General features: G+C 44.3%; 1 protein-coding gene across 1 annotated transcript in view; it reads right to left on the reverse strand.

Moving 5' to 3' along the window:
• The window catches only part of usp33 (ubiquitin specific peptidase 33), a 37,127-nt gene extending 22,870 nt beyond the window's left edge, over window positions 1–14,257 (reverse strand). Inside the window, exons 1-5 of the mRNA XM_083653764.1 lie at window positions 14,138–14,257; window positions 5,349–5,448; window positions 4,216–4,269; window positions 3,961–4,023; window positions 374–523 (exon numbers count right to left, since the gene is read on the reverse strand). Of these exons, the coding sequence (XP_083509890.1) occupies window positions 374–523; window positions 3,961–4,023; window positions 4,216–4,269; window positions 5,349–5,432 (351 nt within the window). The 5' untranslated portion in view covers window positions 5,433–5,448; window positions 14,138–14,257. The remainder of the gene's footprint in view (window positions 1–373; window positions 524–3,960; window positions 4,024–4,215; window positions 4,270–5,348; window positions 5,449–14,137) is intronic.
• Between the last annotated feature and the right edge of the window lie 11,524 nt (window positions 14,258–25,781).

The following is a 25,781-nucleotide window of genomic DNA, read 5'->3' on the forward strand; positions in this document are numbered from 1 at the left end:
ACACACACACACCTTATCAGATACAACTTATCTAGTCAATGAACCACTGGGTATGATATGTTGACATTTCAAACAGTCAAGACTGGTGGAATTTATCATTGTACAGCTTCAACGCTTTGACTGCATTAGATAGCAGAGAACACAGTTATGTAACTGAGCGATTATACAGTGAGGCCCAGAAATATTAACCCATTACAGACAACATATATTGTGCAGTTAGCAAACTAAAATACTCTTTATAGTTTGCAAACTCTAAATACTGTATTTTAGTGTTATTATTATTATTATTATTATATTGTCTTCTATATACAGAAGACAATACAGTGTAGCCTACTAAAGCATGCTGACAAACGGAGGGGAGTGTAGTCCTTACTTGACTGGCGTTGTGTGGAGAGGGGAGGGGCTTGCTGTTGGCGAGGGGCGAGCGGGGGCCTAGCTTCCGCTCCAGGAACACCTCCTTGCCGCAGGCGTAGCACCACACCCGCAGCGTGGTCAGGTTCACCGTCAGGTTGTGCCGCGTCTCCTGAACACACAGTTGTAAACGCAGGTTTGTGAATGAACGGGGGCACATGTGACTGCAGAAACGCAGGGATACATACAACAAGACAAGGTTAGCATTTAGCCCGGGAGGGCTGATAGGAGCATGTGCTCCTTTCCAGCAGCACGCTGCCTCACGATATCTGGCAGGGGCCCAATCAATAATCAATACTGCTGCTCCTGCAGAAGAACAAGACAGGGTGTGCCTGGTGGAGGCTGGGCCGCCCGTTCTAGAGTGAAGAATACACTATGTTCTAAAGCAGCAGAGGTTTTCAAGCTCAGCACTGTGGCACTTGTCTCGTGTATCCGATTTCTTCAAGATGCAAGCAGCTCATTAGGTCTCTCATCCACTGTACATGAGAGGGTGGTTGAGTGGATTTCCATCCTGTAAGAATCAGCCCGCTTGGCTATTAGCATTGAAAAGGCCAGAGCATCTTTCTGGGGGTTAGAAAGGAAGGTGTTTCTGGGTGGAAGGCCAAAGAGTGCGATGAACGGGGAGGGTTCAACGCTGATTTTTAATTAATTAATTAATTAATACTGTAGAAATAGAATCGAAAATTGACTCCCAAAAGGAAAACAAATTGGGGCAAAACCAAAACATGTGTGTCACTGTCAAAGTAGTCTGGCTGGCCAGCCTCCTCTCCCGTCCGCCCGAGGAGTCTGGCGCCGCAGGTCTCCATAGTGGGATTGCGATGGGCGGCGCTTGGCGGCAGTGCCCTTGGAAAATAGTTTTCAACAATCCAACTTGCCATTTTCAGCGTGTAGCAACGAGCTAGCGTGTAGGTTTCTGCTGATAGCTTGCTAGCTAGTTAGCGTTAGTTAGTAGCTGGAACCTGCTTGCATCTATTATCACATAGGGCGGGATCGAATTGAGACAGTCTAACTTTGGTCCAGTATATTCGATGAATGAGCTTAAAGTCGAACTGAACCCGTTCGTCACGTGCATATTATGAATCCGTTTCAGACTGAAAACATAGTTTGTCTAAGATGACAGGTTGAGAGGCGGGTCATAGTATCATGTCGATGATTTTATTTGACAATTCTGGGGACTGGATTGGGCTTTGGCCAATCCTGGCGTGTTCCGCCTCCAAATCGAGTGGGATTCAGTGTGTTGTGGCGCTCCCCTCGGGAAGAGCCTTTTGACGGGAGGTTAGTGGCTGAGCCGGAGCTCAGCGAGCCGCAGGCAGCCAGCTGCCTTCGTGTTGCCGAGCGGAGAGTGCAGCACGTCGGCCTGGAATCTCCCAAGTGCGACCCCTGACAACCATCATCAATCAATGAAATCTTGAAAAATGAACTTTTGATGTGAAAAAGTGTAAAAAAACTAAAGAAATTAGATTGTTGTGATTTTGTTTGCATACATTATTAAATAGGTGCACTGCATACCCAGGTATTTTAACTAAAAGAAAATAAGTCATTTTTGGGTTCAGCTCGACTTTAAGTTGAATAACACTGACGGGCACAGTGACGCGAATTTGGATGAGAAGAGCCGCAGCGCCGCCTGCTATTGGTCCGTGATCGCCGTGATCACTGGGCAGGCGACGCGTCAATCACGCCCCAAAACATACTTTTCTTCCTCATCTATTTTACTGGAATATGGGACCATATTAATTTACAAAATGAACATCGTGCTGTATTGAGGAAATCTTGAAGCTAGTGATTAAGACCATAGACTCATTAGGAAAGTGTTTTAATGGGGCCGTAAATCAAGTGAGAAGTACGGTCATTTCCCCATTCACCTCCGTGTAACCGGACTTCTTTTTGCAGCCAGTGTAGTTGCCGACGCCCCCCCCCCCCCTGCAGGCCATTAAAAATAATGCAGGTTTAAGCTACTTCCGCATTGGCCACAGCAACGGAGTTCCCACTCACTGATTGTGAGCAATGAACATAAACAAAGAAAGTGTCCTCTACTGTAACCCTCGGCACTCAGGACATTACTGAGAGAAAGAGCGACGGCCAAGCGGGACAAGAAACACCAACAGCCATCATTCTTGTCAGGGTGACTCCACCAGCGTGCACACACAGACAGTACGTGAGCCACCAGCGTGCACACACAGACAGTACGTGAGACACCAGCGTGCACACACAGACAGTACGTGAGACACTGTGTCAGGGTGACTCCACCAGCGTGCACACACAGACAGTACGTGAGACACACGTGACACACAGACAGTACGTGAGACACTGTTGATCTGTGTCGTTCTAATCTAGGATGTCACTTACCAATGCGGACTGTAAGACTGTTTACCGCTGAACGAATGGAGGTGTCGAAAACTGGATGCTTGGAAAGCAACTGCTCGACTGCGGTGATGCCACCATGCGTAGGTTTATTATCGGTTCCATTTTGAGGTTTGAAATAAATGAATAAATACTAAGTGTCATTTCTTTCTCTTGCTATAACGACACAGCGGGGCTTCAACTTGTGAAATGAGATGATCTATTCTCCAACTTTCAAGTTCAAGACTTTGAAATACTCGTATTCATCTATGATGCTCTGCTCTCACTGAGGCCCTCAGTCCCATAAGGTCTCTTCCTCACTGCATAGTCGAGAGATGAAAACGTGTCTCCCCCCCTCCTCCCTTCCTCAGTGCCTCTCCAGGGCACTAATTAAGCATGGCCCCCTCCATTTAAAGATGTAAAGATGGCCGCCGCATGAAAAACACAAAGGGAGGCTGTCTGTCTGCAGACACATATCCCGATAACGGGGAACATGAGCTAACACACTGGCTGTTCAAATCACAGCCATGTTCAGAGTGCTTTATGTTCAAATCACAGCCATGTTCAGAGTGCGTTATGTTCAAATCACAGCCATGTTCAGAGTGCGTTATGTTCAAATCACAGCCATGTTCAGAGTGCGTTATGTTCAAATCACAGCCATGTTCAGAGTGCTTTATGTTCAAATCACAGCCATGTTCAGAGTGCGTTATGAGGCTGAGAGGCACAGCTTCAGATACTGCATCCATGGAGCTGGGAGTCAAAGTGAATCTCCCCCACTTCCCAGAGGAACGGGGATTAATAATTAATAATGCATGATCCAGTGCTGAATTTCAACTGAATTTCTGGGTGCAGCCAGACGTGGAGAGTTGGGCTGGTTTTCACATGGTGCACACTTCAAAAGCTAAAAGATGCAAGGGGAGGGTCTTTGATCCTGGAGAGAAGACGTTAAAAATAACACAATGCCGGGAGGGAGGGAGAGAGAGTGTGTTATTCCCAGTCAGTCACGCCCCCCCGGGAATCTGCTTCTCTGCCACGCCCCCCCGCTCCTCTTTCTGCGCCATTTTGTTTTCTTTATCCCACATCCCGTTATGACCCCCCCCGCCCCCCCCTCCGCAGCCACACCCCTCTCCTCTCCCCTGTGCATTAACACATCGTCTGCACATCCTCTCCCCAGAAGAAAGGCATTTCGTGGGGTCAGGTATGGCTCACCTGGGAGTGGACGGTGCTGTGGTCCGTGTGAGATTCTCCGCAGCCTACATACGCACAGCCATTCTAGAAGAGGAGCAGACAGCAGAGAGACACACCAAGGTGTTAAAAACAGAAACAAATCACGTGCTTCTTCAAACGGCCCGGACGACACCTCTGCTCGCTGGTGCGGCGCTACCAGGGCGTTTTCCTGCTGGTGAAGCCGTCAGTGATCCATAGTACAGTACGTTTGTGAGAAGCCCCGTCGACTCGTCTCACCTCCAGACACGCCCACAGGTTTGGCCCTCCAACTTGACAGTCTTGGCACTGGCCCTGGAGAAGCATGAAGACATTCAGGTTAGAGTCACATCCCAGCTGCTCAAAACAAAAGTGACAACGATAAGGGACGCGACACACACAATCACATATTCCTTTCAGACAACTTTGGCCCATTCGCTGTCAATGACGTGTCCAATTCACACCTGATTACCTTTCACTAGAGCTGCGCGATATGGTTAAAATCATGAATCATGATCATCTCTTTTTTATCTATATATTAGAGCCTGAACGATACTTGATTTTTGGGGCCGATGCCGATACCGATATTAGGGAGTTCAAGAAAATCCGATATCGATATAGCGGCCGATATTCTTATATTATACACATTTTATTACACTTTTTTTTTGCAATGATCCCTCAAATATCAAACACTTGACAAAGATATGACTTGACATGACTTGAGATATGTCATGTAGGCAGGATGTTTTACAGCTTATCAATAAACGATGACATCAATGGAATGAAACCGTAAACTTCGCTGGGAATTTAATAATCATAAATAATTAGAAATACAAAAAAACACAAATAGAACAATATATAACTTGAGCTAAGAAAAAGGATCAAATATACACAACATGCTGTCTATAACTTAAAAAGAAATCTGCAATATCGGCCAACATATCGATCGGTTATCGGCCAATATCAGCCGATAATATGGGTCGACCGATATATCGGTCTGGCTCTACTATATATATCCCAATATGGCTCAAATTATGCAAAATCACACATTAAATAAACAAATGAATGTGCATCCCATAGAACCAGATGGCAAGTGTGATGACAAACAAAACATAAACTTAAAAGAAATATTTCGTTAAAATGTTCCTACCTCATTTTGTCAGTGTTTAAATCAAATGTGTTTATCATCCTCAATTTACGCAGCAGAATTGTGTCACACAATATCCCAAGATTACCATATGATGGATTCCACTGGAACACATTGAATGATCTCCCAGCACTACAAAGACTGTATACAGAGTGAGTGATAAGCAGGCCTATGACAGAATGATCTCCCAGCACTACAAAGACTGTATACAGAGTGAGATGGCAACAGCAGGCCAGCGGACACTCACGTGGGATTTCTGGATGAGTTCCTCCTTGGTGATCTCCCCCACGCAGTCCAGGTGGGGGCAGTCGCTGCTCGGGCCGGACGGCATCGCTCACCCACACGGTCTGGGGAGAGAGGGAACAGAGAGGGAAGAGACTGTGAGTTGCGCAGGTTTCACTTTGTCACACGAGTGAAAACGCACGATGCTTTGTAATAACCTACCAAGAGGAAATAAGATAAACCGGGAATAAATCCCACATGGCCACATCCGATATTTGATACATGCTGACGGGCTATATCCAAAGAACAGAGCGGACAAGCAACATAGTCCGGCTACTGAAAGCTGAGACGCCAGCAGTGAGTCTTCATAACAAGTTTGTCCGTGTACTGACAAGTGACAACTTCCTCTTTTTATCAGCAACGGATATATGCCCAGCAGCACATCACACCACAGTTGACACTTAACAACTGATGCGGACGCAGCAGTATCTGTTGGGTGTGGCCTTCAATGACTCTACTCTGATTCATTTTACGTGCTGAAAATCAGTCAAATGCACGTAGATAGGCTAACATACAAATAAAAACAACATGTCAGATTGTCACATTCACCATTGCACCTTCTATTTCATGTATTTGCTTTGTACAGTACGTGTATGCCTCTGTTGTGCGTTGTGTTCAGGCACCCTGGGAGGGCGGAGTGACTGATTCATCAGTTTAATTGCAGAGCACCTCTCCTCCCTTTAGAACTCCCTTTAAAAACCCTGGCAGAGAAATCATATCTCTAGTCTTCTCACCTTACACACCTTCTCGTTTGCTTTTCACTCACACACACTTGAAGACACCTTCCTCTCATGCACATACGCACTGCATTACTGATGGCTCCAGTATAGGAAAAAAATATATATATAATATATATATATATATATATATATTATATATATATTATTCTTATTTTTTTTTTGGGGGGGGGGGCAACTTTTGCCTCCACTGTCTAAAAAAACTGGGCGCATTTACAAAATTTTGGGGGCACTTAAAAAAGTAATTTGTGCATGAAGTTCAGGGTTGCCACGGGTCTGGTAAGTACCGTACTTGAAACTTAAAAGTGCTTGGATTTAAGAAAAAAATAATCAAGGACTTGAAAGTGCTTGGACTTAGCCTACCAGAATCTCTGAGTTTGAGCCTTGTGCACTCCGCAATCCGCAGAAAATTCACCTATACTTTTATACATCATCATCAGTAGTGCTGGGCCAAGCTTGATACACTTTCTTCCCATCTACAGCATCGCTCTCCACGTAGGCTACAAGCCTACAGCGATTTGCTGATCGCTCTCATTGGCTGTGGTGCTCTCTCGTAGCCTAGGTAACCTGCGGTGGCGTGGCTACATTTTCATTTAAATTTGGATTCTTCTTCTTTTCCGTCATTTTTGCTTGAAAAGTATCATTACAAAACAGCGGCGCCGGCAACCCTGAAGTATGAAGCGTAGTGTGAACAGCACTGTTTGTGTGTGTGTGTGTATGTGTGTGTTCTTCATCGTCTTCTTCTGGCAAACAGCTTGCAGATGCTGAGTGTGTGTTAGAGATGCAAATGAAAATTATATTAATTGATTGGAGGAGGAGGGGGAATCTTGGGGACAATTTCCGCACCTGGATCATGGTTTTTAGGGGCATTCTGACATTCTGGCTGGCTAATTTCCTACACTGGGTGACTCACATTGTTTAGGTTATTTAATAAATAATGATTTTGGCTTTCAACCTGCGTCCGCTCTGTTTTTTGTCTCCTGGTTCATCACCTAGGCCATGGCAGAGTGAATCAATTCCAAACAGAAACACATGTACCCTGTCATGATGCAACTAAAGTTTTTGTTTTCATTTGACAGCAAGATAGTAAGAGGAAGGCCTGTTCTGAGACGAGCTCTGAATGTGCATGAACGTGAATCACACAGGAACAGCATGTGGACGGATGGCAGCTCTGCAGGAGCCAGGGACCTGAGGCTGTGGAGTCTGACACAGAAGCACTAGTCTATGTCATCAGATCAAGAGCGCTGGGTGGGTGGGTGGGGTCGCACCGGCCCATTTTCTCCTCCTGTGAAAAGAGGAAGCGCGCTAGCTAGCTAGCGACAAGATGTACAGGCCCTCTGCAAGCGGGATGACAGGAAGCCACCGGAGGGAAGAGCACCTAGTAGGGCCCCGCCTCCTCCGCAGAGGGGAACCTGCCTCAGATGGCCCTTAGGGAATGGGGGATTGGCTGATGGGAGTGACACAGCATATGGGTTACTTTGGGTCTGCCTATCAGAAAGGCTCGACATGCTGTATTTGATGAACCACTGCACCATAAAACAAACACAGTTGTCTCATGGTACTAGGCACTAGGCAGAAATCACATTTCTCTTTTGGGGCACATTGTACACAAGCGCTGTTCGGGGTCAATAGTTCTAAGACAGGTGCTCATTGGGGAAAAGCTACACCTGACAAAGATAAATTGCCTTAGATAAAGTGCTTGGCTATTGAATGAATATCTGAAACTGTAGAATGGGGGGGGGGGGGGAGGGGGGGGCAGAAAATTAAAGCATTCAGTGTAGTGTGTAAAGTGAATAAAACATTTGTATGAGAAAGCCTAAATGGTAATATTACATATGACCAAGATATTGACCAAACAGTCACTGTCCGAATCCCAAGAGCTCTTAATACTTTGCTATTTGTCCGTTTCTGTGCAGGTTTATTAGTAGGAAAAGATAAGGATTACAATGAACAAACATTCGTAAAAAGGACTGATCGCAGTCACTCTGCTGTTACTGTATTTGAGCGGTTTTCCTTCGATGAACCTGTTAACTTGTAACGTGTCACTGTTTGTGTCGGCCACAAAGCAACAGATAAAGTGTGACCACCACATTGCCCACAGCAAGGTTGCAGATTGAGGCCTTTGTTAAGAGACTTCCCATTGCTGTTCTGACTGTCAGGGAGTATTTCGGTGTTAAGGCCGTGGCGGTGACAGCATCTCTCTCAGGAGCTCCGTGTGATTCACGGTGGAGCTACTGAGGCAGCAATGAAACAACACCAATGTCGCAAAAAGCATAATGGTGCGTTCCATGTGCTCCTCGGATAGAGCGTATTTACCAGTGGAGACGTGGTAATTATCGTGCATTCCTTTATAACTGGGAACTGGTAATCTTACGACTTCAAAGGTCATGAGCTGGGACCGTGACGTCACCAGAGCTGGTATTTCCCATTCCACACTCGTAGGAGCCTCAGCAGCCCCGACCTAAAAAAGTCCAAGATGGCTGCGCCGCGCAACAACAGTAGTTATAATCGTAGTAATGTTGTTTAGCACTTCTGTTTTGTTTGTGTCTCATTAAATCAGCTGTACACACAGCACTGCATAACATCTATCTGTGTGGACATGAGGCTGCAGTGTTTGTATGCGCAAAAAGCCTTGTTATCAACTGTTATTGCTAACAATGGCTAGCCTGGCTAGCGACTGGATCTGACACAGTGAACAGTGAACTTCCCAGCTCAAGTTTTCTGCAAATGGAACGCTAACAAAACAGATGTGACGTCATTTAGCCTCAACATCCCAGTTAATTTGCGATAAAGGAATGCGCCATTATGACAGGACACCGTTCAAGTGCTCTTGGTCAGAAAGAGCAACAAACAAGGATGCCATAAGTAAGGTTGTTTTCTCATGGCTGGTGTTTTCTCACCAATAGTGGGTCATTATGGTAGGCCTATAGCTACATAGGCCATAATGTGCAACTACTAAAATAAATGATAGCTATGAACAGAATAACGATATATACAACTTTTTTACGGTCAATTGGTGACACGGACTCCATACTTTCCGCCATTGTTGTAGTCCCGAATCCTCATGCAACGCCACTGCTCGGAAACTCGTGTATCATCGAAATTCCCAAAATTCCCACTCGTAAATATGACATTGAAAAGGGACGTTCTTGCGCTCACAATTCATAAATACTGTAAATACGATGTATCCGACGAGCACATGAACGAACGACAAGTCCTACCTTCGCTAGGTCTAGGATTACATGGCTTTGACATGTCAGCAAACAGATGAGAAATCGGATATAAACAAAGGGGAGTGAAAGTGAACAAAGCACACAGTTAAGCACACAAATATACAGGGAATCGTGCTTGCTAGTTGATCATTTGTGTGTTATTAACAAAGTGATTGTTTTGTTACAGTGGTTCACAAAGGCAGCTTTCAGACGCAAACACTGTACACATTCAGACACAAACACTGTAGACATTCAGACACAAACACTGTACACTTTCAGACACAAACACTGTACACATTCAGACACAAACACTGTACACATTCTGTCATATATAGTAGTCTGACTCAACGGAAGCAGTATAAGCCATTGGCACCGACCATTTCAGTCGGAGCGAAGGAAAATACCTTTCCACTCCCTGCATGCCTGTCTGCTCTCAAATGCCTTCGCCGCTGTGAAACAACTTCGCTAGCTAGCAACCTACACGTACACGCTGAACATGGTCTGTTTTGACAAAGATTTGGATTGTGAAATAAAGCCTTCCCAGCCTGTGAATGTGGACCCATCCAGCAGCAATTACAGGAGTGGTGAAGAGTGCAACATCCTTAACATACAGGTATGTGTGGATAATACGGCAGGCTGTAACACATTGGAAGTGATTCCTAACTTGCCTACGTTCCCTTGTCCGACTGCGATGACGGGAGGCCGGGCGGACGGTGGTGGCGACGAGGGGATCCGGAGACCGGGACATGCAGCTGATCCGGCGGAGAGCGCGTTGCTGACGACGGGACGCGAAGGCGAGGCTGTGCTGGGCCTGGAGCCGGATCCAACAGCGGGCGGACTGGGAATGGCACGCCGGGTAACGTTAACGACCACAGCCGAGACAACAGCGGCCGCCGACTCGTTCATGGAACTTAGTGGTGTGGCTGCCAGGAAAGGGCTACATTTCGTTCATCTTAACGTGAGGAGCCTACTCCCTAAAATTGACGAAATCCGTTCTCTGATCGGGACATCCAAGGTGGAATTATTCTGTTTGTCCGAGACCTGGCTTGATGACTCAATCAGTGACACCGATATTAGTATCGACAATTATTCCATCATTAGGAATGACCGAAATCGTAACGGTGGGGGGGTGTGTGTTTTCGTTCGATCAGATATTAACTATAATGTCAAATCAGAGCCAGATAAGGATATTGAAGTTCTACTGTTGGATATCTTTCTTCCGAAAACAAAACCGATACTTTTAGGGGTGTGTTATAGACCACCCAACCATAATATGTTCTATGACAGCCTTGAAGTGCTCCTAAATAATTGTACTGGCACAGAGAGGGAATGCGTGCTGTTAGGGGATTTTAATACTGACGTCACTGACAAATCATGTACTAGTTACAATGCATTTAACAGCTTTTGTAAGTCATTTGGGTTGACTCAATTAATTTCGGAACCCACTCGGGTATGCCACAAGTCTCAAACTACCATTGATCTTATTCTAGTATCGGATAAAGCAAATATATCCTGCAGTGGAGTCATACAATATGGAATTAGTGATCACTATCTCATCCACTGTACAAGAAAGAGACACCGGAATTCATTTTCAGCACACAAGGCCATTCGTATAAGATCACTGAAAAACTATTCTGTTGACACCTTTCGATCTCTACTGGACAAAGTAGACTGGTCCCCTATATTCAATTCCTGCGTTATTGATGATGCGTGGGACATTTTTAAACGTTTATTTCTCCAAGTGGTAGACCTGGTAGCCCCACTTAGAGAGGTCAGAATCAAACAGAGGACCAAACCCTGGTTTAACAACTCAATTAGGGAAATGATAAAGGTGCGTGACTCAGCACTGGCCAAGTTTAAAAAATCACGGGTACTGGGCGACTTTGAGCTTTTTAAAAAGCACAGAAACAAGACACAGGAAATGATTAAGACTAGTAAACAGAACTACTATGCTGACTCAATCAAAGAGAACTGTAATAACCCCTCAAAGCTATGGAAGACACTTAAAGATCTGGGCTGTGGAGGGGATTCAAACTGCAAGGCCAATGTGGCAAACATAGGGTTGCACACCGATAATGGAGTAGAATTTGATAAAGGCAAAGTTGCAACTATTTTTAACACTTTTTTCACTTCTGTTGCCAGCAACCTTGTCTCCAAATTGCCGGCCAGGACAGGAGAGTACGGTAAGGACTTTGTCACCAAACACTACAGTAACCTGGGTGTTAAGGAAGGAGCCTTTTCTTTTAGAAAGGTTACAATTGAACATGTGGACAAGATGCTAAGTGAGCTTAAGATTAAAAAGGCTACTGGGCTTGATGGCATTAATGCTAGATTCCTGAGAGATGCTTCCTCTGTAATTGCCCCATGTATAACTTATATGATTAACCTTTCTCTAGAGCAAGGAGAAGTACCTACTGATTTTAAACACGCAAAAGTAACACCTATCTATAAAAAAGGAAATAAGTCAGACCCTAGCAACTACAGACCAGTCTCAATTTTGAGTGTAGTTTCTAAGGTTTTTGAAAGAGTAGTGTATGATCAAATATATGAATACATATGTGATCAAAATTTATTTTATGAGCAACAGTCTGGCTTTAGAAAATCGTGTTCAACCGATTCATGTCTTTTATATCTTACTGATTTCATTAGGAAGGAAATTGATGCTGGGAAAATGTGCGGTCTAGTTTTACTAGACCTGCAAAAAGCCTTTGACACTGTCGACCATGGTATTCTCCTATGTAAAATGAAGGCACTTGGGTTAGCCAACTCTGCCACTAGGTGGCTGGAGTCATACCTGACAGGGAGGGAACAACAGGTGGATGTCGGCGGGGTACTATCCGAGGCCATGCCTATTTCCTGTGGGGTCCCCCAAGGGAGTGTGCTCGGCTCTTTGCTCTTCTTACTATATATTAATGATATGAAAGCTGCCTGCTCTAGTCATTTATTTTTATATGCAGACGATTCAGCAATTTTAGTATCAAACAAAAACCTAACGCAGATTCAAGATATTCTGACCGAAAACCTAGAACAAATAAAAATTTGGCTATGTGACAATAGGTTGCTGTTACACATGGGAAAGACGGAGTCTATTCTCTTTGGCTCCAAATATAGATTAGGTAAGGAGACCAAACTCAAGCTAACCTCTGGAGGGGTATCCATAACAGCCAAGCCCTCTGTCAAATACCTAGGCTGTTTCCTTGATGGTACATTAGGGGGCGCCACCATGGCACTAAAAGTTTTAGGCAAAGTAAATGCCAAAACCAGGTTTTTAGCCAGGAAGTCCAGACTGCTCAACAGGGAATGCCTGAAAATTCTAGCATCATGTTTAGTCCAGTGCCACCTTGACTATGCCATCAGTTCCTGGTACTGGGGCCTCAACAAAGCCCTGAAACAGAAACTTCAGGTGGCACAGAACAAACTGATTAGAGTAGTTCTGGGCCTTAACCACAGAAGCCACGTGGGGAAGGCTCAGTTCACTCATCTCCAGTGGTTACCAGTTGAGGAAAGGGCCAGACAGCTTCAACTTACTATGGTACATAGGATTTTAAACAATAGAGCACCGGAATACTTTAACAATTATTTTAAGAAAATTGCACACGGACACAACACAAGAGCAAGTGTAGGAAATGTGGCCCTCCACAAGCATAAGACATTGACAGGTAGAGTATCTTTTATCTATTCCGGTGCTGTGGAGTGGAACAAACTGCCTCTCCCAATCAAAGAAACAGAAAGTAAGGTGGCTTTTAAAACAAAGGTTAAGAAACAGCTTTTTAGCAACCTGTCTGCATAACCTGCCATTTCTAATTGTGATGTATTGTGATATGTTGTTAATTTGCTGATATTATTGTTTGTTTTTTATTGTTTTCGCTCTGACTGAAGTTGAGCACTTTTAGATTGACATAGTATATGTTTTTTTTTTGTCATTTAACCCTAACCCTAACCCTAACCCATTTTTAATGTTGTATTCATCACTTGTATTGCACTTTACAGATGCCTGTCTCCACAGGGGACACTCGTCACAACAGGGACAACGATGGAAATAAGTCCTGGACTTTTTCGTTTTATCCCTGACACCGCAGTATTTGTCTCATGTATTGCATATTGTCTAATAAAATCAAATCAAAATCAAATCACCCATACTACATACACATGCAATCACCCCCCCCCCCCCCCCCACACACACACACACACACGGTTCAAGTGTCAAACCTTCGGCGATTGCGCAAGGTTGAAGAGGAAAGAGCATCCCTGTGACAAGCAAAAGAAACCCATCCCAACCCTTTCACTGCCTTCAGCTCTGATGTGAGGCTAAGCTAGGCTAAGCTAGCGTTATTCCACTGACACAAAGAGGTGGTAACACTGAGGGTGGGCCGTTGACCTGCACTGCACATGCCACAGTCCAACTAATTCAACTGTCTGCAGGTGGATGGACGTGGTGAAGACACATCCTCTGTGTCAGTCTGTGGTTTCGGCCTTGTCCACTCACTGAGCTGTCAAACTAGGCGAGGCGTTGACAGCGTCACAGGCTGACTAGCAACGCTATGTTGCTCGCTGTAACATTAGCGGCTAACGTTAGCAATAATCGCCCATCCAATCAATCGTGTGTGCTTTGTAAGTTAACGAAACACAAATATTACCGTTACTGCACTAGCAAACGGTGAACGAAATGATCCATCTGTTGTTTTTGAGTCAGATGGTCACCCAAGCTAATGTTAGCACACGCACACCATAGTGTCGGCATTAGTTAGTTAGCTAGCGTTAGCTTGCTACAGCAAGCACCATGTAACATCAAACCCATTCCTTACCTGCACGGTAGTGAGAAAGAACACTCTCGGCGTTAGGTAACGTTAGATCCAATTGTCCACGATTTCTAAGACACAGATTCAAACTGTATTATAAAAAACCACGGCGATCCTTCACATAACCGTTCGTCTCTCGCTCAACTTCCAGGTGGTGATGCTAGCTGTCTCCGCCCTCTTTCCGGTTGAAACAAAAAAAATACACAATAAAATAAATAAAAGCCTCCTGTCATTATTTATTAACGTTACGTTACTTTTTTTTTTTTTTATTCTTCCCGTATGCTTTAACAGCATTATCCACATAGATATGAATTACCTTGATTATTAGCGTTAAAATCTATTTTGCGAAATCAAAACTCTGTAGGAGACTGCTAACATAGGTGCACTTGCAGCCGATGAAGCTATGTATAATCAAATGAAAACTTGGTTATTATGTGAACTGCACAATGAGTCTAAAATAGGCCTATATTTTGCTAAATGTACACTTGAAGTCTTCAATTAAATGCTGGAAAAGTGAAAGGAGGGCCACCCCACCTGGTGTTCAAAAATGATAAGGCAGTATACAGTAAACTCATCCAAAGCGCCACCTACTGCTGTGTATTGGTGTAATTATTGGTAAAGGATCCAAATCCTGGGAATAGAATAACCGTCGGACTATGTCAGAAAGCCAGGTGTTTTTCTAACAGAATTATTCGATTTCTCTCATATAATTGTTTCCTTTCTTCTCTGTCATGATCTCTGAACCCTAAAACAGTAACCTACATTCTTCTAAAACAGGGAAAGCAAAGTCCTCATAAACATTGTAAATGAATCTGGAGGTGTCTACTATTATAGCCTGAAGCATGTTAAACTTGTCTTCCATCTTTTTGAAACAAGACTGTCTTGCCACATTATTCTAACATAAGGACACGTTTCAAAAAGATGGAAGACAAGTTTAAGATGCTTCAGGCTATAATAGTAGGAATTAGATCAAAACTAGTTTGGAGCTAAGCTGTTATGATTAACATTTTCTGTAGATTTTGATTAGTTCTGACCAGCTGTTTTACACTCACCATCAGTGTTGGGAAAGATAATCATGAAATGTAATTAATTACTTATTACTCATTTAAAAAGTAATAAAATTACTTTACTTATTACTTGGTATCAAAAGTATTTAGTTGCGTTACTCATTACTTTACTATTACTTTGGTGGAACGAGCTCCTATGGTCAGGACAGCCAGGACAGGACAGCCACTTCACTGCCAATCTTTCAGGCTCCATCTGGGCCCTTTTTGAACTAACATTTTTCTCTCTCTCTCTCTCTCTAAAAAAAAAAAACTAACTAAACTTTACCACTATTTCCTTCAGAAGTTGTAGTTGGCATAGACTGTGCTGCATAGTTGATTGCTCTATTGTTGACAAAAATGTGTTATTGTAAGTCGCTTTGGATAAAAGCCAAATGACATAATGTAATGTAATGTACTTTCACTACCTCACCCCCCTTCCGAAAATGTGTCGTACAACCAGTTTAGCCAGCTCATTTTAGAATGGAATCCACTTTGGAACAATAATTAAAGACCCTCTAAAAACTAAACTAAAATATATATAGTCTCGCTCCTTTAGTTGGATGTCTGAGCTTCACTGTGCAGAATGATGTCTGTGCAGAGTTTGACACTATAAAGCTGTGTTCACAGTCGTCTGCTAAAAGTGGAAATTTATCTGAGCTCACTGAAAGCCGTTTTCAACAAGCAAGATTTGTGACATCACAAATCCTGCAGCCAATCCCTGTCCAGTATTCAGCAGTTAAAGGCCCAACACATTCTCACTCCCAACTTGTCATATACTGCAGATCAGTCAGGAACCCTTGTCATCACTTTGTCACCACAGGTGAGAATGTGTTGAAAGCCTGTGATGTATGCTGCGATTGGCTAGTTAGGTCCTAGAATCTAGATAACCCTGATTGGTTGCTTTGGATTTTTAATGAGGCACAAGGAGTGGATGTCATTTTAAGGATTTTAACAATATATATAGAAAAGTTGTGGGGAAAACTATCAAGACACATCTTGAAACATTACTTTAGGGGGTCTTTAACAATCAACGGCCAACACTCTGCCAAACTGGATACTTTTTATTGATTTGCCTCAAACAAAAATAAACAAATTGCATTTTAGCAATGTAGCAGTGTCTCTTAGCCAGGCAGACTCATCTCCACACTTTGTTTTAGCGCTGTGTCCATGGCTGTGTCATTACACCAACAAGTAGGAAGATTGCCATTATCACAATATTAATTTCTGATGATATTAATATAAATTATAATGATATATAGATAATGATACAATATGGCCCTACTTAGAACAGGCTGTTTCTGTCTCTGTGCATTGAAGACTCATTAATATTAACAAGCCTCTGCTCTGATTGGCTAACTGCTTCAAGAGTGATACATGAGACACCCTAGGCAAGGCAGAGCAGGCAACAAGCAGACAAGTAGGGAAAACAAAACAATGACAAAACCACTCTTACAGACAATGAGCCGAGCTAGATCTAACTAATCAACAATCAATCAACCACAGAACATAATTAATCATTAACACACAAGACTCTAGGCTATATAAACACACAAACTGAGCAAATGTTTCTCTCCTGTGTGGTAACCCATGTGACTGTTCAAGTTTACATTTTGACTACAGCTTTTGACCACAGACAGCATTACATGGTCACTTTGCTGTGTGGATGTTCATGTGTCTCTTCAAGTGATCTTTACGACTAAAACTTTTACCACAGACTGAGCAATTCAATGTTTTCTCTCCTGTGTGGACACTCATGTGTTTATTCAAGTATGTTTTGCTACTAAAACTTTTACCACAGACTGAGCAATTCAATGTTTTCTCTCCTGTGTGGACACTCATGTGTTTCTTCAAGTATGTTTTGCTACTAAAACTTTTACCACAGACTGAGCAATTCAATGTTTTCTCTCCTGTGTGGACACTCATGTGTTTCTTCAAGTATGTTTTGCTACTAAAACTTTTACCACAGACTGAGCAATTAAATGTTTTCTCTCCTGTGTGGACTAGCATGTGGCTCTTCACGTATGAACTTCGACCAAAACTTTTACCACAGACTGAGCAATTAAATGCTTTATCTCCTGTGTGGACTAGCATATGTCTGTTCAAGGTTCCTTTATGACCAAAACATTTACCACAGAGTGAGCAATTAAATCGTTTCTGTCCTGTGTGGACTAGTCTCATGTGTGGAATCAAGTCTCCTTTATAATTGAAAGATTTACCACAGAGTGAACAATTAAATGGTTTCTCTCCTGTGTGGACTACCATGTGTCTCTTCAAGGATCCTGTAGCACTAAAACTTTTACCACAGACTGAGCAATTAAATGTTTTCTCTCCTGTGTGGACTAGCATGTGGCTCTTCACGTGTGAACTTCGACCAAAACTTTTACCACAGACTGAGCAATTAAATGTTTTGTCTCCTGTGTGGACTCTCATGTGTTTCTTCAAGTATCCTTTAATACTAAAACTTTTACCACAGACTGAGCAATTAAATTGTTTCTCTCCTGTGTGGACTACCATATGTCTGTTCAAGGTTCCTTTATGACCAAAACTTTTACCACAGACTGAGCAATTAAATGTTTTCTCTCCTGTGTGGACTACCATGTGGCTCTTCAAGTATGAACTTCGACCAAAACTTTTACCACAGACTGAGCAAAGAAATCTTTTCTCTGTTTTCGCTCTTTTCTCTCCAGTGTGGACTCTCATGTGACTCTTCAAGGTTGAACTTTGACTAAAACTTTTACCACAGACTGAGCAATTAAATGTTTTCTCTCCTGTGTGGACTACCATGTGGCTCTTCAAGACATTTTTATAACCAAAACCTTTACCACAGACTGAGCAATTAAATAATTTCTCTCCTGTGTGGACTACCATGTGGCTCTTCAAGACAATTGTATAACCAAAACCTTTACCACAGACTGAGCAATTAAATGGCTTCTCTCCTGTGTGGACTCTCATGTGTGTCTTCAAGTTTCCTTTAATACTGAAACTTTTACGACAGACTGAGCAATTAAATGTTTTGTCTCCTGTGTGGACTCTCATGTGTTCTTCCAGGTGTGCATTATCAACATGTATTTTGCCACAAACTGAACAACTAAAGTGTTTCTGCCCAAGAATGTCACTGTTTTTCTGTGCATCTAAACCTGTTTCCATGGAGTCATCACTGTCTTCTGTCTCAGGTTCAGAAGAGTGTGAAGTCTTGCCAACACTAGTTGGTTGTAAATGACAAGCTGGATCTAAGTTCCTGGCTGGTTCTGATACTCCACAGTCCTCTCCATCAGCTTCTGTTTTCATCTGTTCAGTTGAGATGCTGGCTGGAGGCTTTGCCTCTCTGTTCTCCTCAGTTTGGCTTTGATTAAGCTGTGAGAACTGAGGTTTCTCTTCCTCATCTTCACTCTTCACAGGGGCAGGAGTGAACGGGAACTTGGTGATATCAGCCTCTTCCAGCACTTGAAGCTGCTCTCCCTCCTGACTGGTCCAGAGTTCCTCCTGTTCCTCTTTGATGTGTGGGGGCTCTGGGTCGCCCTGAAGCTGCTCTCCCTCCTGACTGATCCAGTGTTCCTCCTGTTCCTCTTTAATGTGTGGGGGCTCTGGGTCCTCCTGGTCCAGACTGGGGCTCCACTCCTGCTGCTCAGGGGGAACCTCTTCTTGACTGACCAAGAGGTCTGGTGATACAACTGAAATACAGACATGCACACATTAATGCTCCAATAAGTCACTTTTTTACATTAACTCATTGAGTGCCATGGACGAACATGTTCGTCATTTCAAATAGTGACGTAGAGTGCCAAGGACGAACATGTTCGTCAATTGCGTTTTTTGACGGGGGGATGTCGATCTAAGCCTCTTACATCGCCTCTTACAATATGGGAGCTATTGAATGTGTCTAACCTATTTTACAGAACCCTTAGGTGGCGACAGTGCTCTCCAGATTACAGAAATGTCAGGAATACAGCCTGAAAAAGCCGTGATCAAAGCGAAACCGCTCATGCTGCAGCCCAGAGCCATGTAGATTGCTCTGGCTGCTGCTTGACGGTGCCTGCCAACAGCAATCAATCCGCGCACACAACTGCTCCTCTGCCTCTGTCTGTCTGTCTGCATATAGTTTCTCCACACGATTACCCACCAGAAAGGCAGCACCCGACCCCGAAGGGCTAAACCTTTACCTGCAGTCGCGTTTGGCATTTCCTTGTCGAGCTGTCGCAGCGCTGTCGCGCTGTGAGCCGCTGTGAGCCGCACCGCCCGCAAAAACGGAGGCTCCGAAAATAGACTGGGTGGGTGTGGGGAGGAGTTTGCAGCTCAGGGGGGGAGAGGGGGGTGGGGCACGCAGGCTCCACAGAACTACACCAGGTCACTACATCAGAAAATATTAGCTAGAGTCAGTGAATGTGCTTGAAATGCTGCATTTCACAAAAGGCGGAATAACTCAGCTTCTAGATAGAAATGCATGTTTTTGCTGTTTTTGACCTATCTTCTCCGGCTGATAACTAAAGAACGGAAAAATGGTATCAATAAACTTTTTTTTGCTGATGATACAATAGAGTCTCCTTGTTCTTTTTGCGTGTTCGGTGTTTACATAGTAATATCACACAATATTCTGTGGGCCTCGAGAAATCACTGAAAACGCTCTGAAACTCTGGCACTGGGAGCGTCCGTTCTCCAAAAGTGGCTGGCACTCAATGAGTTAATATAACAGCTTTTTAATCATTTTAGGCTGCAGCCTGGTGACAGGCTGTCATCCGCTGAAACACGGTCCAGCTACGCACCGCATGGGAAAACGTGAATAAATGTTGCACCAACTTCACCAGCCAGGCAAACGCATTAGACTATAAATATGTAGGGATGGGCGTGTACTCGAGTACTCGTTCATAACGTTCGTACTCGGGTAACGTTTCCGCTGTTCGGGTACTTGCCCCACCCCCCACCCATTTAAAAATGGTAGATCTACGAACGCATCTGGCTATACAGGAGGCAAGGCTGTGTTTCAGACAGGCATGACTGCATGGGTGTCACTCACCCATGCAGAATGTCAGATGTCAAGACTGCCAGAATATCAAAGTACGTCATCCTCTTTACGGCTTTCAAAATAAAACCCTTATTGTAACATTGACATTAATATACATTTTGAGTAATGCTTTACAGCCACAGTTTCACTCCATATATGGCCTCATTTGGCCGTCAGAAGTCATATCTGTATCTGCTAAAATGTTTGCCGATATGGGGGGGATCCAATGCCACTCTGCTCGATCCAACGTGCTTGGATCGAGCAGAGTGGCACTGTTTACAATAGGGATGCACCGATTGCCATTTTCTTGGCCGATTCCGATTTCCGATTTTTGAATAGTCTGACTTGCCGATACCGATTTTTGCCGATTCCGATTTTTTTTTCTAAAAACAACAATTGACAGCTTACACAAACGTTTTTGTAACTTTGTTTAAAAATTAAGATTCATAGAACAATTCTTACATCTAATGGGGATCCAAATAAACAAATAAACAATTCTTATCATTTGCATGAAGTAGGACCTTCTCACTCAAACACTCAAAATAAAAGTGTTCCAGGTTAGGCTACTGGACAGAGCTTTTTTGTGCAAATACAATGAATACAAAAATTAAATTAAATCCAATAGCCTATATCCCACAGCTATCATGCATTTACTTTTCCAAAAGAAAACAGGTGCAACAGAACATCAAAATGATCCATGGACAAGGAGTTTATAGACTGGCTCCAGACCAGTCCTCTTGAGTAGAGGGGAAATGAGTTTATGAGTTACAGTAACGATCTTCAGTCTGAATATCAGGCGGAGTTTACACACAGTCCGAAGTTTGGTATGCGTATTTTTATCTGCCATCCGAAAAAATATCGTCACGCACAGAAAACGTTGCACACTTGTGAGTCCGATGCATTTTTATTATTATGTCCGTCGTTCTCATGTCGTTCTATTTGCAATACGAAACAAATAGTCTCTCCTGTATCCACGTCACGTTACAACATGACTTGACAGGCTGAGGCAGCAGCGCTGATGTGGAATGGAAAAGCAGGTCGGGGAATGGTTATCATACTGGACACAATGCTCGCGTTCACCTCGCCAAGCCGGCTGTGCGCAGTGGCGGGTTGCTGGAGCACCGCTTCCCGGGGAGAGAGAGCAGAGAGAGAGGGGCCAGTGAGGTGAAGCGAGCCGCTCTGGACTCCAGCCGAGCGGGACTCGGCCGCATCTCTGTCTCCACGGCTTATTTTCGACTTGCATGTGTGACAAACTGCGAGCTTTGTCTACTTCACTGACGGTGAAAAAAATCCACAACGAGGAAGGTATGCTGGCGTGTGTGGTGTGGTGGCTCGGTGCCTGTCTCGGTGCTTTGGGGTGCGCGCACGTCATGTGAAAATCGGCTCACAGAATCGGCTATTTAGAGTGACCGGAACAGATCACCGATCGAGGCCGATCACGTGAAAATCGGCCATTTCCGGTCACGTGCCGATCGATCGGTGCATCCCTAGTTTACAATACTCTCAGCACTGCAGCACAGCTCTAGTTCAGACAGCTATAGTTTGTCATACAGTTTACACATGCTAAAAAATAATCAGAAACCTGCGCTCACCCTGTGAGATGCATCCTCAGATCACTTACATCCAATTCAATGACTGCCTGATTTTAAATGAACCAAAAAATGTTGGTAACTAACTACCACTGACTACCTAACGTGGTGTCGTGTGTGCGATGCGTGAATAATGTTGACGTTAGTTTGCAGCCTGTGTCCTAACACGAAGCCACCGTTCACACTATACGCCGAAGCAACGCTCAACCTAAGCATAACCTACGCTGAACCGACAAGTTTCATTTAGGCGTCCTTGTTAACAGGCGAAGCAGTTCACACAACCCGTGCGCGTGCCACACCGAAGCCACGCTCACCCCTTGCTCAAGCAATCGTTCATCCTTTACGCCTTCAGCACGCTTGACGCTGCTGTGCATCAGTTTCGGTCAAGACCTACAGACAGCTGTCTTACGAAAAAAGAATAAAAACTACTCGCACACCGCAGAGCTCCTTTTCTCCAGATTTATTTGTAATGCGTTTCGAGCTACATGCTCTTCATCAGACAAGGCAGTACAGGACGCCATCATAGATATAGTGGTCGTGTCACGTGATACGGTCACATGATGAAATCAGGTGGGATGACAGACACCTGTGTAATTGACGGTGTGAGAGAAGGAAAATACATATGCACTAGGGTTGTGCGATGTCAGCAAAATATCCATTGTGATTGTTTTATAGTGAAACATCGTTTTGAACGATGGCATCGTCATTTATGCCATCCGCCGCTGCAATGCACGTTAAAAGCAGGACAGCTGAGCTCTTCATGAGAACGACAGGCAGGCTACTAGCTACTGCACAGAGCCAGGCGACTCAAGCAGTGAGGGGCAGCTGTAACAGCTAGCAGTAGCCTAGCTCCTGCTGCTGTATTTCTCTCTCAACTCGCTCCAGTCTCAACTCTCTCATTAGGTTCAAAAGCCGATGCAAATCTAATGTTATATCCGCCAGTAATTCTGTCAGTTTTCTGCCAGCTAGTTAAATTCAACACACACACACACACACACGTTGTTGGTCAGGATGTAACGTTAACGTTAGCCTATTTGCTTTGCGCCGTTCAATATTGCTAGTGCTGTATCAACTTTCACTTTAGAACCAGGCGAGTTAAATTCACACACAGTTGAAGACTTGTACTCACTTTGGGTTGAAAACAGGAAAGAACGTGAAGTTTCTTCTTTGTCTTAAAAGTTTTCACAACAACACAGCCGACACGCGCGGGGGACGCCCCGGCGACATTAAACAAGCGCCTCCTGTTCAGAGAAGCAGTATCGTGCCAACCCTAATATGCACACCAGGTGTAGAGAAAACGGCAACACATCCCATCTGCCATTAACAATGGAAGTATAGAAATGAATCACTAAAATTCACTCTAAGAGAAAAAGTCTAAACATGTCAACCTGTCCCACCAATCATAGTGGAAAGAAACCATCTAAAAGAACATACAAATACTATTATCAAAGGGACAAAGTGGAAAAGGGGTAAATACATTTAAAAATGGTCTGAAATAGACCAAATATTCCCCAGCACTGTCAGGACAGGTAAGGGGGACCTGCCAAAGGCGTCTTGATAGTCTAGGTGGCAATACCAGTTAAGGGCCAAAAAAAAACATTTTACATTTTAAAGAGGACATTAAAGAGGGCAAAGAAGCAAGTTTGAATACAACCAAGTTCCTGTGATAACAGGACAAAAATAGAAATAGAAATAGAAAAGTGTCACAGAAAGGGGCGGCGGATACCAATCTCCTCATTGAGGCCTTTAGGTGACATTGTGTCTAAGGTATAAATCCAATATAATTTTCTTTGTAGAAGCAGTTTGTTGATGTCGCCGCCCCTTCGTGGGAGCTGGACACGTTCGACAACGACATAACTGAGCGAGGCAACAGTGTGCCCAAGAAGGCTAAAGTGGACAGCAACAGGACTCTTTGTGTCATGATGTCTAATGTTACTCCTATGTTCTGAGATTCCATTTTTCAAGGGTCTCGATGTTTTACCAATGTAGGCAAAGCCATCATCGAGATCAAACATCGAGACCGTCCACCGTCCACAACTGCACCGGCGCTGCTGTGCAGTTGAAACGCGGCCACGCCCCCCAGAAGAAGAGTCTCTGAAAAGGGAAAGATACCGTTTCCGGCTACACAAATAAGCATCGTACTCGTAAACTGAAAGTTAACAAACACCGTTGCCAGTCCGTTATGAGGGAAGACACCCATGGCTACGTGTGAGTACTTTTGTCTTTGTGATTCGTGCATGTTTGAAGCCCGTTGAGCTTGTTTTGGGTCTGACTTCCACAGAGAACTGCAAGCCGTGCGCAACTCTAAAGGAAAATCCATTTAGAGTTGCGTGTCGCGGCTACACCTGCCCCAACTTTGGGTTTTGGATGTGCGTGTCTCCCTCCTTTTTAACATACATATTTATTCAATTACTTGCAGCTGGCATTAATAGCTGCAAGTAGTGTGTTGTGTAAAATGTGGTGTAATGTTATTGTTGTTGTGTCAGAAACGGAGCTGCTTTGAGCTACGGACCGGAGAGAAGACGGGCACGGCTAGCTAATTAGCCTCCGGCTAGCGTAAACGAGATGAGCGAGGACAGCCAGGTAGCCATGGCTGCGGCGCCTCCGACTGCAACGTTTACGATTAAACCTCCGGAGCCTTTTGACTTCTCGAAGCCACAGGAGTGGGAGAAGTGGATCAGGAGATTTGAGCGTTTCAGACTGGCAAGTAACCTGAACATGTCTACCGAAGCTAACCAAGTCAATACGCTGGTGTACTGCATGGGGGATGAAGCAGACGACGTGCTACGAGGGCTGTTGTTAACAGAAGAAGATCGCCTGCAGTATGAGCCAGTTAAAAGGAGCTTCGACACATATTTTGTGCCAAAGAAAAACGTAATATACGAACGGGCTAAGTTCAACAAAAGAGTACAGCAGCCAACTGAGCCAGTTGACTCATTCATCACAGCACTATATGCTCTGGCTGAGAACTGTGAGTATGGCGACCTGCATGACGAACTTTTGAGAGACAGACTGGTAGTGGGTCTTCAAAATTCATCGTTGTCAGAGAGGATGCAACTTGACAAGGACCTAACCCTCACAAAAGCCATCACAATGGCTAGGCAGTCTGAGGAAATAAAACGTCAACAGACCGACCTGAGGGGAGATGCTACTAGTAGAGTAGCAATGGATGCTATGCGCTTCAAGAGAGGCAAACCGCAGCACAAATATAAAGTCAAGGAACAGACACTTGGACAACAAAACACCAAGAAACCGATGCAGAGCAGGGGGGACCACAAAACATGCCGCAAATGTGGTAAATCACCCTTTCACACTGCATTCCAGTGCCCAGCCAAGAGTGCAGAATGCCACAACTGCGGTAAAATGGGGCACTATGGGAAAGTATGCAGGTCAAACAGCTCAGTGAATGAAGTTGCTGAGGACGTGGATGGACTGTTTCTAGGAGAGGTGGCTTCCGGCGAGGAGCCATGGATGGCTGATGTCAACATAAGAGGCAGGACAGTAGCCTTTAAAATAGATACTGGAGCCGATGTCACAGCCATTCCAGAGCAGGTGTTCGATGGAGTCGTGCATGGAGATATGACGCTAGAAAGAGCTCAGAAACCACTCTATGGTCCTGGTGGTGCAAAACTGAATGTCCTGGGGTTCGCCACAGAAACACTCTCATACAAGGAGAGGAGCACTACAGAGAAAATCTTTGTGGTAAGAGACCTCCAGGTGGCACTGTTGAGTAGGCCAGCTTCAGTGAGACTCAAATTAGTGGCTAGGGTTGACACCATAGACCAAGAGACGGTGAGAAAGTCATACCCTAAACTCTGCGAAGGGCTCGGGCGAGTTCATAAGCCTTACACCATTAAGCTCGAGGAAGACGCCAAGCCGTTTTCTTTAAAGGTGCCACGCCGCGTCCCGTTGCCACTCATGGGCAAAGTGAAGAAAGAGTTGGAGAGGATGGAGAGTTTAGGGGTCATCAGCCGGGTGCAACAGCCAACGGACTGGTGTTGTGGCATGGTGGTAGC

The sequence above is a fragment of the Poromitra crassiceps genome (assembly GCF_964638095.1).
Source record: "Poromitra crassiceps genome assembly, chromosome: 17".
In the NCBI taxonomy this organism is placed as follows: domain Eukaryota; kingdom Metazoa; phylum Chordata; class Actinopteri; order Beryciformes; family Melamphaidae; genus Poromitra; species Poromitra crassiceps.